General features: G+C 45.3%; 1 protein-coding gene across 4 annotated transcripts in view; it reads left to right on the forward strand.

Annotated features, from left to right (window-relative positions):
* Positions 1-15,121, forward strand: part of ERC1 (ELKS/RAB6-interacting/CAST family member 1) — a 633,604-nt gene that overhangs the window by 237,712 nt on the left and 380,771 nt on the right. For all 4 annotated transcript variants that reach the window (XM_032796761.2, XM_032796763.2, XM_075069542.1 and 1 more), the window contains 3 exons: positions 1,482-1,619; positions 3,166-3,306; positions 4,493-4,633. In XM_032796761.2, coding sequence (XP_032652652.1) covers positions 1,482-1,619; positions 3,166-3,306; positions 4,493-4,633 — 420 coding nt within the window. The remainder of the gene's footprint in view (positions 1-1,481; positions 1,620-3,165; positions 3,307-4,492; positions 4,634-15,121) is intronic.

A 15,121-nucleotide genomic window follows, 5' to 3' on the forward strand; every position in this document is an offset into this window, starting at 1 on the left:
GGTCCCCTTTATAGGGCACCATAGTGGCGCCACTCCAGGGGGCGCCCAGGCCGACCCTACGGACACAGCTAGAGGAAAATCTTCTGGCTGGCGTGCACGTAGCTCGCGCACCTAATTTGAATGGACACGAACAGCACATCTTGAAGAACAAGAGTTACTAAAAGGTGGATAACCGTTTTTTGTTTTTTTCCTCACAGACCAGATAAGCAGTCGCTCCGAAACAGACACCCCCCCCCACCCACCGCACCGCTTCTCTCCTCAAGCCCCCTTCCCCCTCTCTTCAAGCAAATGCTAGCTGTGGGCATTCCAAAGGGAGCCCCCGTGCTTCTACTCATTCACAGCAAACAGTAGCTGTGTTTGTTTTTTTGATAAGCAGCTTCGGGAGCCCGGAGTTCACAACAAAACAAAGAGAGACATCCCAACAAAACAAAGCAGGACCTTCACTTAAAAGGATTATGGGAAGCTTCTGGAGGTCAGTCACAGCGTACTAAGATTATTCCCTGTTTACACTGGCGCCCCAGCGCTGCAGTAGCAGCGCTATACTCTTTATTCCTCTCGGGGAGGTGGAGTACAAGCAGCGCTGTAGCCACGGAGATACAGCGCTGTATGTGCCTTGCCAGTGTGTACGAGGACTGAGTTACAGTGCTATAAAGCCACCAACAGCACTGTAACTCTGAAGTGTAGCCAAGGCCTTAGATGCATACTGATTACTAATACTTTAATTCCCTTTATTTAAAATAAAAATGGTTTTCCTAGTATAGATGGTCTCATGGACAAGGAGATCTGCTAGTTTTGTGTTTTGTGTTTGAGATGGGAGGACAATGATTGTGTAAACTTTTTTGCCCTAATTTCTAAATGTTTAGGTGATGGTGTACATAACTAAGTGCCTCCCATTTATGTTCAGAAAGAATTCTTGAACTACTTAAGGATACTAACTAAATTATTCCCACTGATGTTCAGTTCTTTGATACCTGTAGTGATGGTTCTTTGAACATCTCCTTTTGGAGTTTATTCAGTTTCCCAGTTACTTTGACAATATTTTCATGAATATCAAAAGTAAACTTTTCCTTCCTTTCTTTCAGTACATTACACCTAATCTTACCATCTTCCAAGATTGCAAATAATTGCTTTCCTTCATTGACATTGTTACTTTCAAAGTATTTTTACACTGTGCTGTTGCTCAGAGTTCTCTTTCGTAGATATTAAAAATATTGCTCCCTGTCTCTCCTCAAGTGCTCTGTTCTTGTGCTCTAATTCTTGAATCATATTCTTTACCATTAACTGTATTTTCTGTTTTGATATAGGATTCTAGGAGATAAATCCTTGCACGTGAATTTGAAACTGTATTTCCCTTTGCTAAACACTGAATTGTCATGTTGCTGTTTTAACAGCTGTATATTTCTGGTAGGAACGTATTATAAAGCTTTTTATACCATTAAATTTGTTCATTCATACTCTTCTTAATTCTTTTCTTAATTGAGATTGAAAATCTCCAGGAACAGTTAAGAGACAAGGAAAAACAGATGAGCAGTTTGAAGGATCGAGTAAAATCCCTGCAGGCTGACACCACCAACACTGACACTGCCTTGACTACACTGGAAGAAGCACTTGCAGAGAAAGTAAGTGTAAAGGGCACAAGTCCTTTAAATCCAAAATTCATTCTGCTAATCATCTCTGTAAATCCAAACTTTTTTGGCACTGCCTTGATTTCTAGGTAACAGAAGAGATACCTTTACGGTGTAGCTGGACATTTACTGTTCTCTAGGAGCTGTGGGAGTAAGGGCCTCCATCTGGATTCTGTTGATCCGGGCGGAGCAGCTGCTGTTAAGCATAATGGATTTCTCACTAGAATACATCTTAGAATATTTTGACTACCAGCCATGTGCTGTTGACAGGCCTAATCTGAATTAAGGCAGCAATACAGTTCTCAATACATATGCTAGGGATAGGACTTGGGGGGAGGGCATTCTGTAGCATTGTCTTTACAATGGCATGTTGTAGGGAGTTACGCCTCAAGCTGCTACCCCACTAATTAGGTCCATCATATAACTCTCTATGAAAAGAATTGCTGCTTCTTATAGTGCGCTAATATTGTATAGACCTTTGTGGAGTATTGCTTGAGCTGTCCTCTTTTTCTGCGGTGCATCTTTAGCACTGCTGCTGGAGGCCACATTCTAGGTGACAGGCCCTGGATTCTTCACCTTTTCAGGTCAGGCTGATGTCTTATTTTTATTTTTTTCTTCTCTCATATGTTTCATAGTTTTTTATTTTGGTGGGGGGGGGGAGGGTCTTTTTTTTTCTTTTTTTCAAGTTCACCATCTGAAGCTTATATTTTTGGTTCTCAAAACTAAATCACACAGAATTCAGTGATCCTGATGTAACTACAGCCCAGTATCCTTTCTTTGCTGTCCTGTTGTCCTCATTGCATTTTTCATTCTTGCATACCAGGGGATTGTTGACTGAGGGAACAGCTGGGTCTGTTCTGTTCCTAAAAGGGATCTCTTTAGCATTACTGCATATTTTGTCTCAGTTCCTTCAGGGAGAGGGCCATGGCTCCCTCAGTCTGTCAGACTCGGAATACAAAGCTTTGTTGGTGTGCTTGCTTGCAGTTGAGACTTATTTTATAAATAGAATACACTCACATCACATCAGCTTTTAAGTCTGATGAGCATCTGTTGATGCTTGGTGTATAGAAGAATTGTTTTTATTGCTAATTCCATCCCCCCATTGGTTTCATGTCTCACATCTTGTATATTGCATCTCTTTGGATGCAAACTTTGGAAAAATAGGATTTGAATAAGTAAGAGTGTAATGCCTGGTGCTTCTTGCTGCCAGGTGACCTGACTGAACTTTGTTTAGTCAGCAGCTGGATAAATGAGATAATACTCTAATAATATTATTAGGCATTCAGTGATTGGAGAGTTTGCAGTAACAAGCAACCTGGGACGACTTTATCATGAAACCAGAGAAGTTTCATGATATTTTCTTCCCTCCTGAGGTCTGTTGGGGGAGAGTAGAGATGACCAGCAATATTTTGCACACTTTCTCCCCTTAAACTAATAAGCAGAGATGTGGTATGATGTCTTCTCAGAAATAAGCAAAATTTTTACCTGTTAAGCTGATTCAAAGGGATTTTCATCACAGGGTACTGTGTTCTTTTGTCAGGAGCGGACTATTGAGCGCCTGAAGGAGCAACGGGACAGGGACGAGCGAGAAAAACAAGAGGAGATTGACAACTATAAAAAAGATCTTAAGGACCTCAAAGAAAAAGTCAGCCTCTTGCAAGGAGATCTCTCTGAGAAAGAGGTTAACACTAGCAACATTAACCTTCTCTGTTGTTAGTTGTTTATTGTAAAGGGGGTATGTCTGGGGGGAAGGGATGTTCTATAGACTTGATTCTGTAACATGTTTATGCACTGAAGAGACACTTGTGTCAGACCTTTTGGTGTGGCTCACCACATTGTCCCTTTAAATGATGTGGTTTGATCATTGGCATTCCCAGTGAAGTTGGGAGTTGGTAAAGTTGTTGGCAGCACTTATCTGGATCTCAGTAATTCTGAAATAGAGCTAGTTAGTGTCTATTAAACATACTGAAGAAAATGGGAGAAAGAGGAAGGATTTATTGATGCTATGCTTTTAGAAGAGCTGCAGATCAGTGACATGTGAAACTACAATCAGTAGACAGGACAAATAGCATCTTCCCAGCTCGCTGCAACATATATGCCATCTTCTCATTAAGCACATGAGATTAAGAGCACAAGCAGCTAAAACCTGTGTGTATGGAAAATTCACGGATAAAGGTTCTTCCTACAGATTTTGCTGTATCTTCTGCAACTTTATGCAAGTTGTATTTCTAGACCTTGTGAGTGTGAAGAGCCATCTTGCTGTTGATAAAATGGACCGCTGTCTCATGTCTAAACAGCCAGACTAATTAATATAATTTCACTAGTAGAAGTATAAATTTCCTCCATTCATCTCCAGGGGTTATACTCTCAAATCTACCTACAATTTTATTTTAAAACTCCAATTACTACAATTAATGCAATCAAACCATGCAATTTTGTATTTATATATATGAAAAGTTGCGAATTATGGAGAAAGTAGGATGGGGTTAGTGAATTCCACATCCTAAGCGCTACCACAGTAAAAACATGAACATCGTCTAATTTATGATACAGTGGTTGAATCCATTAAAGACAGGTGGAGATTTGTTTAATACCACTACTACGAAAATAATAATGCCATTAAAAAAAAAAAAAACTTCAGTCGTGTCATTGCAACTGAATTTTAAGGGAGTTTTGACTGGGTTTTGTCCCTTACCCTGAGAATCTGAAGTGAACCAAGCTGTCCTAGATTATTTTCCAAAGCGGGAACCAGAACATTATGTGTGGAAGACACAGGAAAACAAAGACAAAAAGGAAATTTAAAGTTGTGGTATTGTGCCTAATGATCATTTACCCAATAACAGTTGTGTTCTGCTTGCTTGTTTTAGGCTTCCCTGTTGGATCTGAAGGAACATGCCTCATCCCTGGCTTCCTCAGGACTGAAGAAGGATTCCAGGCTCAAGACTCTAGAAATTGCATTGGAGCAGAAGAAGGAGGAGTGTCTGAAAATGGAAACTCAGCTGAAGAAGGTACAAATTCATGCTTGCTTCCCTGATTTACATGTATATAGGAAAGTCTACTGCAGTGTTAAACAGTCTCATCTTTGCCCTTTTTCCTTTTTCTACTGTACAAAATGAAGCAAACACAATCCTTTTGGTTAGTGTCAACAAAGAATTGAGATACCAAGGTGGGATTGTTGGATTCTTTTATCAGTAACCTGGGCTGCTTCTTATACCCACTACAGTGGGACAGCTGTATTCCAGAAGTCCTGCAGGACCTCATCTATTTGCTTTCTGCTTCAGTTCTGTCTATAAACCCAGCCTACCACCTTCAGATACTGTATCAATATACCAATAATGATTATTGAGGAAACATTTACTATAGCTGAGAGCCCTATGGGATTGGTTATAGAGATTCTTCTTTGAATGCTTGCTCATGTCCATTCCAATGTAGGTGTGTGCACACTGTGTGCACTGCCACTGGAAAGTTTTTCCCTCAGTGATATCCATTGGGTAGGCTTTGGTGCCCCCTGGAGTCACGCCCTCATAGTGCCATTATATAGGGTCCTGCCGACCCGCTGCCCCCCAATTCCTTCTTACCATCCGTGATGGTCACTGCATCTTCTACTCTTCCTTATACTGGCACAAGTATTCTCCTCAGTGAACTTTGGTTTCTTTTCCCTGTGTATAGTTAATAGATAGTGGTTAGTTGTACAGTTTTAGTGTGCGTTAGTAGTTAATAGAGTCAGATCCCGCTCACCGGGGTTTCCCCGGCACCAAGACATGCCTCAGTCTCTGGGGTTTCAGTTGTGTGAGGCTTGCCGTAAGCCCATGCCAATCAGTGACCTTCTACTCTGCTTGCCTTAAGTGCTTGGAGGAGTCTCACCTTCGGGAGCGCTGCAGAATTTGTAAAGGGTTCCGACCTTGTACCAAAAAGAAAGGGGACCAGAGACTCAAGTTCCTCCTTGTGGTGATGGCTCTCTGTCCTCCCTCAGAGCCAAATCATGCTAACTCAGCACTGAGCACCTCTTCCATGGTGAGAGACAGGCAGCGTAGCTCAGCCTCTCCAGCACTGAGGAAGGACTCCATGTCTGCGTGCCAGGACTCTCGAAACCATTAGGGCTGTCCGGTGCAGAGGAGGACTATGCCTCACAGGGACACTTGGCACTGATCTCAGTCACCAGGGCCACAGGAGAGGCAAAGAAAAACGAACTGGAGGCATCCCCAACTCCAAGACTTGTGAAACCAGCAGAGTGAGACCCATGCTGGGCCATTCGGACTCAATCGCTGCCAGCCTAGTACCGTTGCCTCTGGACCAGGGAAGGGACCCCTCGAGTCTGGTACCGTTGAACTCTCCTCCAAGGTAGAGCCGTCAGAGTGCAAACTCAGTGCTTCCATCCATGCCAGAGGCATTTGAGGCAGCAAGGGAGCTACTGTCCTCTCTGTACCGCCATCCCACACCAGGCATGAATCGGCATCTAAAATGAGAGCGGCTATGGCACTGAGGCCCTAGGTGCTATTGAAGGGAAAACCGGTGGTGATGGCCTAGCACCCGTCTCCCCCCTCCCAGCACTGCTCTTTGGTGCCAACCAGTATTTCTCTTCTGTGGTCACCAAGGAATGACGCCTCGCAGTCAGACTCTGAGATGGATTCCTACACCTCCTGCAGGAGCTGGCACTGGTCTGACTGCCAATACCTGATGGCTGATATGAGCCCAGGGTTCCCACCAGTGGCCTGGCCAGCACAGTGCAATAGCCTTTCCATCCAGTCCAAGGGTCTCAGTCACGGAGATTGTACTCCATTGCGTGAGAGGGTAGAGCTTCCTCAGTACAGGGATCAGGACCTGGTACTGAGCCAGGAAACAAACCAGGTGCTGAAGGACAGGAACAAGGCCCTGTAACCATCTAACTTCCTCCTTACCTGATGAGACGATAGTGGGCACTTCAGTTGCGTCCACTCAGGACGACCACAGGGAACACCAGGAGTTCCTCAGGAGAGTAGCCCAGAACCTGGGAATCCAGGTGGAGGAAATCTCAGAAACCTCCCATTCCTTGGTGGACATCTTGTCCCTTTCGGGCCCATCACGAGTCGCTTTGCCTCAGAATAGTGCCATTCTGGAACCCATTAAGGCCCTGTGGCAGACTCCAGCCTCCTTGCAACCCACGGAAAAGATGATGGAGAAAAAGTATTTTGTGTCCCCAAAGGGATTTGAATATTTATACACCCATCCTCTTCCAGGGATTGCTAGTGGTATCAGCGGCAAACAAATGAGAGAGACAGGGGCAGCAAGGGCCTCCCCCTAAGGCCAAGGACACCGGGAGTTTGATCTCTTTGGCAGAAAAAGCTACTCCACAGGGGAGGGGGGCCTCCGACTTCGAATTGCCAACCAACAGGCACTCTGAAGACAGTGTCTGGATCCATCCTCCCCAAATATTGTGAATTGGCTGTCCCTCTTCTATCAGGTGTGGGCCTATATCACCTCAAACTGTTGCATGCTATGCACAGTGAGAATGGGATACACCCTGCAGTACAGTTCTTCCCCTCTTTCCCACCCTCCCTCCCCATCCTTCTTCACGGACCCTCTCAAGAGCAGCTTCTACTCCAGGAAGTGCAAATGCTCCCGCAAGTGAGAATGGTAGAGGAGGGTTTCTCCGGAACTAAGGGGCAGGGAGGCTTACTATGCTTATTTTCTAATCCCGAAGGCCTACAGTGGTCTCAGACCCATCTTGGACCTGCAAAACCACAACAGATTCAGAAGAAACTGAAGTTCTGCACTGTCTCCTTGGCCTCCATTATCCCCTCTCTGGATCTAGGGGACGGGTATACCACCCTCAACTTGAAGGGTGCCTACTTCCATATTTCAATCTTCCAAGGCCGCAGAAGATTCCTCCAATTTGTTGTCAACCAAGTATACTACCAATTCACTGTACTTCCATTCGGCCTATCAGCAGCCCTTTGTGTTTTCACAAAGTGCATGGCAGTTGTCGTGGCTTTCCTAAGGAAACACAAGGGTTCAGATATATCCTTACTTCGACAACTGGCTGATCAGAGGTTGGTCCAGGGCCCAGATGGAGGTAGGCATACTGCTAATACTGTCAACTTTCCTGAAGTTAGGCCTGTTGGTAAGCAGGCAGAAATCAAGGCTGTTCCCCGTATAAAGATTAGACCTCATAGGGACAGTGCTGGACTTGTCCAGGGCAAAATCTTCCTTTTGGAGGCCCAGTTCTGGGCCCTGCCTTTGATCTTAGAGAGCCTCAGAAACCATCCATCACCACAGCAAGAAGTTGCCTGAAACTCCTGGGCCATATGGCATCAGGTACTTATGTGGTGAAACACACAAGATTGCAACTCAGACCTCTTCAGGCCTGACCAGCATCAGTATACCAATCAGGCCGGGACTTCTTGGATATGGTGGTCACACTTCCCCCTTCAGTGATCAACACCCTCCTGTGGTGGATGGATCCGGCGACAGTATACGCAGCTGTCTGATTCTCGAAACTCCATCTGTCAATGTCTCTAGTCACCAATGCTTCCGTGTAGGGTTTGGGGGCTCATCTGGGGATTCTCAGAACTCAGGGTCTCTGGTCCCAGGCGGAGCTCTTGCTACACATCAACATGTGGGAGGTCAGGGCAGTGTACCTTGCCTGCCACATGTTCCAATCCCACTGGAAGGCAAATGTGTATCAGTGCTTACAGACAACACAACAGCAATGCTCTGTGTAAACAGAAAGGGTAAAGCATTCTCCTCTCACCTATGCTAGGAGGCTCTCCGCCTGTGGGACTTCTACATACTCAATCCACCTCGAAGCAGCCTACCTCCCAGGGTACAGAATGAGCTAGTGCAGCAGTTCTCAAACTGTGGGTTGCGACCCCAAAGTGGGTCTTGACCCCGTTTTAATGGGGTCACCAGGGCTGGTGTTAGACTTGGTAGGGCCCAGGGCCAAAGCCCCATCACCCTGGGCTAAAGCCAAAACCTGAGGGCTTCAGCCCTGGATGGCAGGGCTCAGGTTACAGGTCCCCTGCTTGGGGAAGCCCCAGGCTTTGGCCTCCCCCTTTGGTGGGGCTCTGGCTTTGGCCTTGCCTTCCCCTCTCTCCCCACCTGGGCTGGTGGGTCTTGGGCTTTGGCTCTGGCCCCTCTGCCTGGGGAGGCGGGGTCTCGGGCAGGCTCAGGCTTTGGTCATCCCTCCTGGAGTCGCGTAGTAATTTTTGCTGTCAGAAGGGGGTCACGGTGCAATGAAGTGAGAGAGTGCCTGAGGTAGTGGATCACCTCAGCAGATCATCCTCCAGTCACAAATGCTCTATCTGCCTAGACCTTGTGAAAGACATTTTCCAGAGGTGGGGAACTCCCTGGATAGACCTGTTTGTGACCAGACACAACAAAATGTCTGCAGTTCTGTTCCTTGCAGAATCACAGCCCAGGCTCGCTCGCGTACGTGTTTCTCCTCCCTTGGAGAAGCCATATCTTCTATGCATTCCTACTTCCCCCATGCCTCTCAATGGAGGGTTCTGCTGAAGATCAGAGAGGAAGGAATGAAACTGATCCTGGTAGCCCTGGCTTGGCCTCACCAACATTGGTTCACCACCTTCTCGACCTTTTAGTGGAAACACCAATCACCTTACCTTTGGTTCGGGATCTCAGCTCATAGGATCACAGACTTCTACATCACCCAAAGCTTGAGTCCCTCCATCTCACTGCCTGGAAACTGAACCCCTTGGAGCTAGCATGCTCAGGTCTGGTTTGAGAAGTTCTTCTAGGGAGCAGAAAGACATCCACTAGGGCCACGTATCTGGCAAAGTGGAAAAGGTTCTCAGCCTGGTCAGTGCAGAAAGGGTTCTTGTCCACGCAAGCATCAGTACCATGTATTCTGGACTGTCTGATGTACCTGAAGCAGCATGGGCTAGAAGTGTCTTCAGTTAGGATCCACCTGGCCGCAGTTTCGGCTTTTCACCCATGGGTGAATGGCAGATCCATCTTTGCAAACACGCTCCGTAGTCGTTTTGTCAAGGGGCTGGACAGACTGTATCCCCAGGTGAGATAGCCGATCCCACCCTGGGACCTCAACCTGGTATTGTCAAGGCTCACAGGTTCTCCATTTGAACTCTTGGTAACATGCTGCCTATTCTACTTGTCCTGGAAGGTGGCCTTCTTGGTGGCCATTAACTGGGCCAGAAGGGTATCAGAAATTAGGACCCTTACTTCAGAACCCCCATACACAGTCTTCTTCAAGGACAAGGTCCAACTGCGCCCTCACCCAGTCTTCCTCCCAAAGGTAGTGTTGCAATTCCACAATAACCAGGATGTTTTTCTTCCGGTTTTCTACCCAAAGCTGCATGCCAACAGGCAGGGACAGAGGCTCCATTCACTAGATTTCAGGTTGGCTCTTGTCTTCTTCTTAGAAAGGACTAAATCATTTAGGAAGACTACTCAGCATTTCATGGAGGTGGCCGCAGACAGCATGAAAGAAAGGCTCTTAGTCTCAGCCTGGAGAATTTCATCGTGGATCACCTCTTGTAGCACGTGCAGCTATAATCTGGCGAAAATCCCTGCTCCAGCCCTGACGGCACACATCACAAGGGCACAAGTATCTTAAACCGCATTTGTGGCACAAGTTCCAATCCAGGGTATCTGTAGAGTGCAACTTGGTCTTCAGTACACACTTTTGCAACTCACTATGCCGTCACTCAGCAGGCCAGAGACAATGCTGGATTTGGCAGAGCCATGCTACAGTCTGCTTGTCCTTGAACTCTGAACCTTCCTACTGCATCTGCTTGGGAGTCATCTGCATTGGAATGGACATGAGCAAGCTCTCAAAGAAGAAAAAACGATTGTTAACCTTCTGTAACTGTTCTTTGAGATGTTGCTCATGTCCATTCCAAAACCCATCCTCCTTACCTCTCTGTCGGAGTTAACCAGCAAGAAGGAACTGAGAGGGCGGTGGGGCGGCAGGGCCCTATATAGCAGTGCTATGAGGGCGTGACTTCAGGGGACACCAGAGCTGACGTGACAAATACCACTGAGGGAAAAACCTTTCTGGCAGCGGTGCATGTGGCATGCGCACACCTACATTGGAATGGACATGAGCAACACATCCTGAAGAACAACAGTTATGGAAGGTTAGTAATTGTTTTTGTTTAATGTCTAAAGAGACAGCAGTAATGGAGAAGTTAGAGTTACAACACACTACTTATGCAGTAGTATTGCTGACTGGGTGAGCATGCATGAAATAAAGCTATTCTTACTGAAAAAAAGATTGTGAGAATTAAGTTATGCAGGTGAAGTGGTTGGAATGTATTACTTTGTACTGCAGTGTGCCTACTGAAATTACACTCTCAGCGTATACCAGGGTGCTTCACTTGGATGGAAAGAGTAAGGGAAGTTGCTTAACTCCAGTGAAACACTTAGCTAAAAGATGAAGATTGTTACTTTGCAGTGCCATGACAATACCTCTCTTTAATTCTCTCGGGAACTCATTGTGCTCACTCTCTCCATTTTAGAGATCCCTATGCTGGAGAGGAAAGTCTGTGTAGGAGGTAGCCAAGAGTGATACAAGGAGACATTGATTCAGATCAGAAGCTAGATATTTTTGAAATAATCTGTTCTCATTTTCAGTAAATTATCAAGAAAATCAGTTCATCTGTGATCCTTTTCCTGAGGGTTAAGAATAAGAAAATAGTTCAAATGTAAATTGCATTCAAAATCTGCAAAGGGTGAACTGAACTGTGATAGGTACTTGTTTCTGAGGAACCAAATAGGGAGCATTGATTTAGTTTATTGCACATACAGGCAAATATATACTCATCTTCAAATTGAAGAAAATCTGTGACTTTCCATTCTGTTAGAATGGTAATAATTTTCTTGTATACATAGGGCAGTTGCTTGTTAATTGTACCCTGAGGGAAAGGGACTAAGCAGAGGAAGGAACTGGACAAGAGAAGAAAATGTGGTGGTGGAGAGGGTGAACTAAAGGGGTGGGTAAACTTTTGGAATGTGCAGGCAAAATATTAAAATCTGTCATTACCTGTTTGTGTGTGCCGTGTCATACCCTTCTACTATTATTCCTGGGGGAATTTCACAGCAGAACAATGTCCCCATCTCCCACAGATTCTCTTTATTTTCTGCAGAAAATGGTTTCTGTGGGGAAGCAAAATGAAGCTTCACCAGTGCTCACTCACCCCTCCCCAGCAGTTCAGGCATGTCTGTTTGGGCAGCCGGGGCGGGGAGGTAAATCACTGGGGGGAGGAGGGGCTGGGGATGCCCCCGCTGCCTAGGAATGTGAGTCCCATCTGGGTGGGAGAGGAGGATGGAGACAGAGTTCCCCCTTCTCTTCCCTTCATAGTGCAGCCTGGTCTGGGTAAGATCAACACCCAGAAACTTTCCCTGGCAGCAGGAAGTTTTGCACTGTGGGGTGAGTATGTGTGCATGGCAGGGGGTCTGGTTGAGGATGCATGGGGTTGGGCAGACAGAGGGAGTCACTCCCATTACAGTGACCCCTCCCCCGAACCCCCCCTTGCATCAGGAGCTCCCCACACCCAGATCTCCCCCACTAACCCCCCAAACCACTGCCCTGTCAAGCCTGACCCCCTGCATTGGGAGCCCTGCTCACCTGGACCCCCATCCCACTGAGCCCCAACCAGCTGCACCCTAACGCCCCACCTCACCAAGTCCCACTCCTCCAGCCCTCCCCCAGCCCTAACTACCTTCACCTGGACTACTCTGTGGACTCCCATTACCACTACACCCAGAACTCCGCACCAAGCCCCTGGGCATTCAGATTCCCCCACACTGAGCTGCCTGCACCTAGATTGCACCACACAGAACCCTGATACTCTTGAGGGAATTGTGCACCAAACTTTTAAAATTTTGCAAAATTCTGCGCATTTTATTAGTCAAAATAACAAAGTAACACAATAACAATATAATCACACCATTTTCCAGTATTTTGATAATGTATTTAAAAATACTTGTCAGCAAATAATTGAAAATGCTGTGATTATATTGTATTATTTTGACAAAATATGCAGAATTTTAAAGTGTGCATAGGATTTTTAATTTTTTGATGCAGAATTCCCCCAGGACTACACCATGAACTCAGATATACTTCTCCCTTTGTATTATAACTACCTGCTGCATGCTGAGGCACTTGTGCAATTATTGTTTATGCAAAGGCCCCCCAAAGTTGTCTCTTGAGCTCTGTTGAGCAAGGCCTGGAATGAATTTCTTCTCTAGGTGCTATTTTCAGTACCTGATTCTGTTGTGAGTTCTCTGTGATCGTTTCTCTTTGTGCCATTGCATTCCTTTCATGCTGTGAAAAGAATTTCTGCCTTTCCTCAAGGTGTTCCTAGCAGCTGGCCCATTTCGTTTCTCTCAGCAGGTTCTGAACGCTTACATCAAAGAAGAGATTCCAATCAGGTGTCTAAATCTGCTAAAGTATAATCTTACCGAAGCTGTAATTGGGATACTTTCCCTGTGACTGTATGAAAGAGCAACCTTACATGAGTCTTCTGCAGCCGCTAAATTAATGTCACAAACATTGATTGTTGCTCAGAAGATATAGCTAGAAGGCACTGCTGTAGTACATATTATAGTCATGGATATGTCCAAATATTTAATTAATACCCCTTCTCAGTTCTTCATAACTTGCTGAAATTTCCATGTTTGGTGTTAACCCAGAGGTAAATTCCTGATAATTTAAGTAAAATCCATTTGATCCATTTTTGCCTTTTATAGAAAAGTGAAAAAATACTCTTTTAAAGTAAGTTTTTAAGATTCCCCCTACCCCCCCCCCCCAAAGTGCAATTCAAGTGGCCATTAAAACAATTTGACATTTTCAGGGTGGATTAGCCTCTTCTATGTGTTTGTAAAACAATTAAAAATACATAAACCAGCTCTGACTGACAAACATTTAAAAACTAAATTTAAAACCACTTTAGTAACTTGTGTCAGTGTTGGGAGCTAAGATACTGTTTTAATTATCATAGCTAGTTAGTATTGCAGGTAAAGACTACATAGAAAAATTTCAATACAGAATTAAATTGGAGAAGGGGAGAGAGATCTTCTTGTGGTCACTAATACAACTGTGAGGTCCTAAGCTACCGTTTCAAAGCATAGGAATAAAAATTTGAGTAAATATGGGTATATTTACATATAGAAGATACTGAGATCTATAATAACATCTACGGTTCCCTTTTTTCCACCACCTTTTGCTGAAATTAGAGGCACACTGGTCTTGTGCTGCATGAGAACTCTATATGAGTGTCTCTCTCTCCATGTGGAGTTCCTAAACTTCACAGATCAAGGCAATCTCCTTTCAACACAACCCAATTGCAGTTTGAATAGTGGTCTCTCTCTTGTCAGAATTGTTTCCAGTCCATAATTTAAACAGTTTCAAATAAGTTGAAATATAATGTTCTAAAAGTCATGACGATGACATCAAAGGTGAAACTGTTGGGCTGTCAGGTGAAAGAGATTTAATCCTTTGTCAGTCCTTTTGAGAAATCTTTTGTTAATCTCTAAACTTTATGAACTCCTTTGAGAAATCAACATAGTCACTACAGGCTTCCACTTCTGGTATGGAAGGTATTTAACATTATAGTAAAATGGAGTAGTCTCTGTCACTAGAGTGCGAGCAGTGCTGCCAAGTTATTGACATCACTTGTATTTTTTTTTCTAGTTATGCAGTCCCCTGAACTCTGATTTTTAGGATCCTGATTTTCATAGATTCTTAGACTCTAGGACTGGAAGGGACCTCGAGAGGTCATCGAGTCGAGTCCCCTGTCCTCATGGCAGGACCAAATACTTTCTAGACCATCCCTGATAGACATTTATCTAACCTACTCTTAAATATCTCCAGAGATGGAGATTCCACAAGCTCTCTAGGCAATTTATTCCACCGTTTAACCACCCTGACAGTTAGGAACTTTTTCCTACCGGCACCGGATGCACGTATTAAGCGAGGTGAGTCTTGAGCGTCTTCCTTTCTCTCGTGGACACATTATAGCCATGGCACGTTCCGTCTTGTTTCGGAACTCATCCCCAGTTCTTCTATGTTTCTCTCCCGATTACACTTTACCGGTGGGCTTAGGGTCATAGGGTCCATGGATCGAATCACTAGGGTGTTTGACCCTCCTGCTCAGTTACCATGCCGTGTGCAAATAGGCTCTTTCCCCCCTCCGGCGAAATGGGGTAGAACCACCAATCTCTGCCACTAGCCAGTCATCCATCAGAATAGCATCTCGGGGTGGTCCAAGGAAGCAAACCCCCGGCGACACCATCTGTCACAGCCGTCGAGATTTGCCCAGATCCAACAACAGTACCTCCATGGACCCAGTCTTGCACCGATGGCCCTTTGACCCTGTTGACAGGGAGAACCGGAACGAGAACTAAGCGACCTCACCGTGGCTTCCAAACCTTCTACTCTACCAATGACTCACAGAGCTTGTATCACTTGATCCGCTAATGCTATCCTGACAGTACTCTACCTTTGTCCACATGGATGAGTAGCAGGGGTAGTATTCAGA

The sequence above is a fragment of the Chelonoidis abingdonii genome, chromosome 1 (assembly GCF_003597395.2).
Source record: "Chelonoidis abingdonii isolate Lonesome George chromosome 1, CheloAbing_2.0, whole genome shotgun sequence".
Lineage (NCBI taxonomy): Eukaryota > Metazoa > Chordata > Testudines > Testudinidae > Chelonoidis > Chelonoidis abingdonii.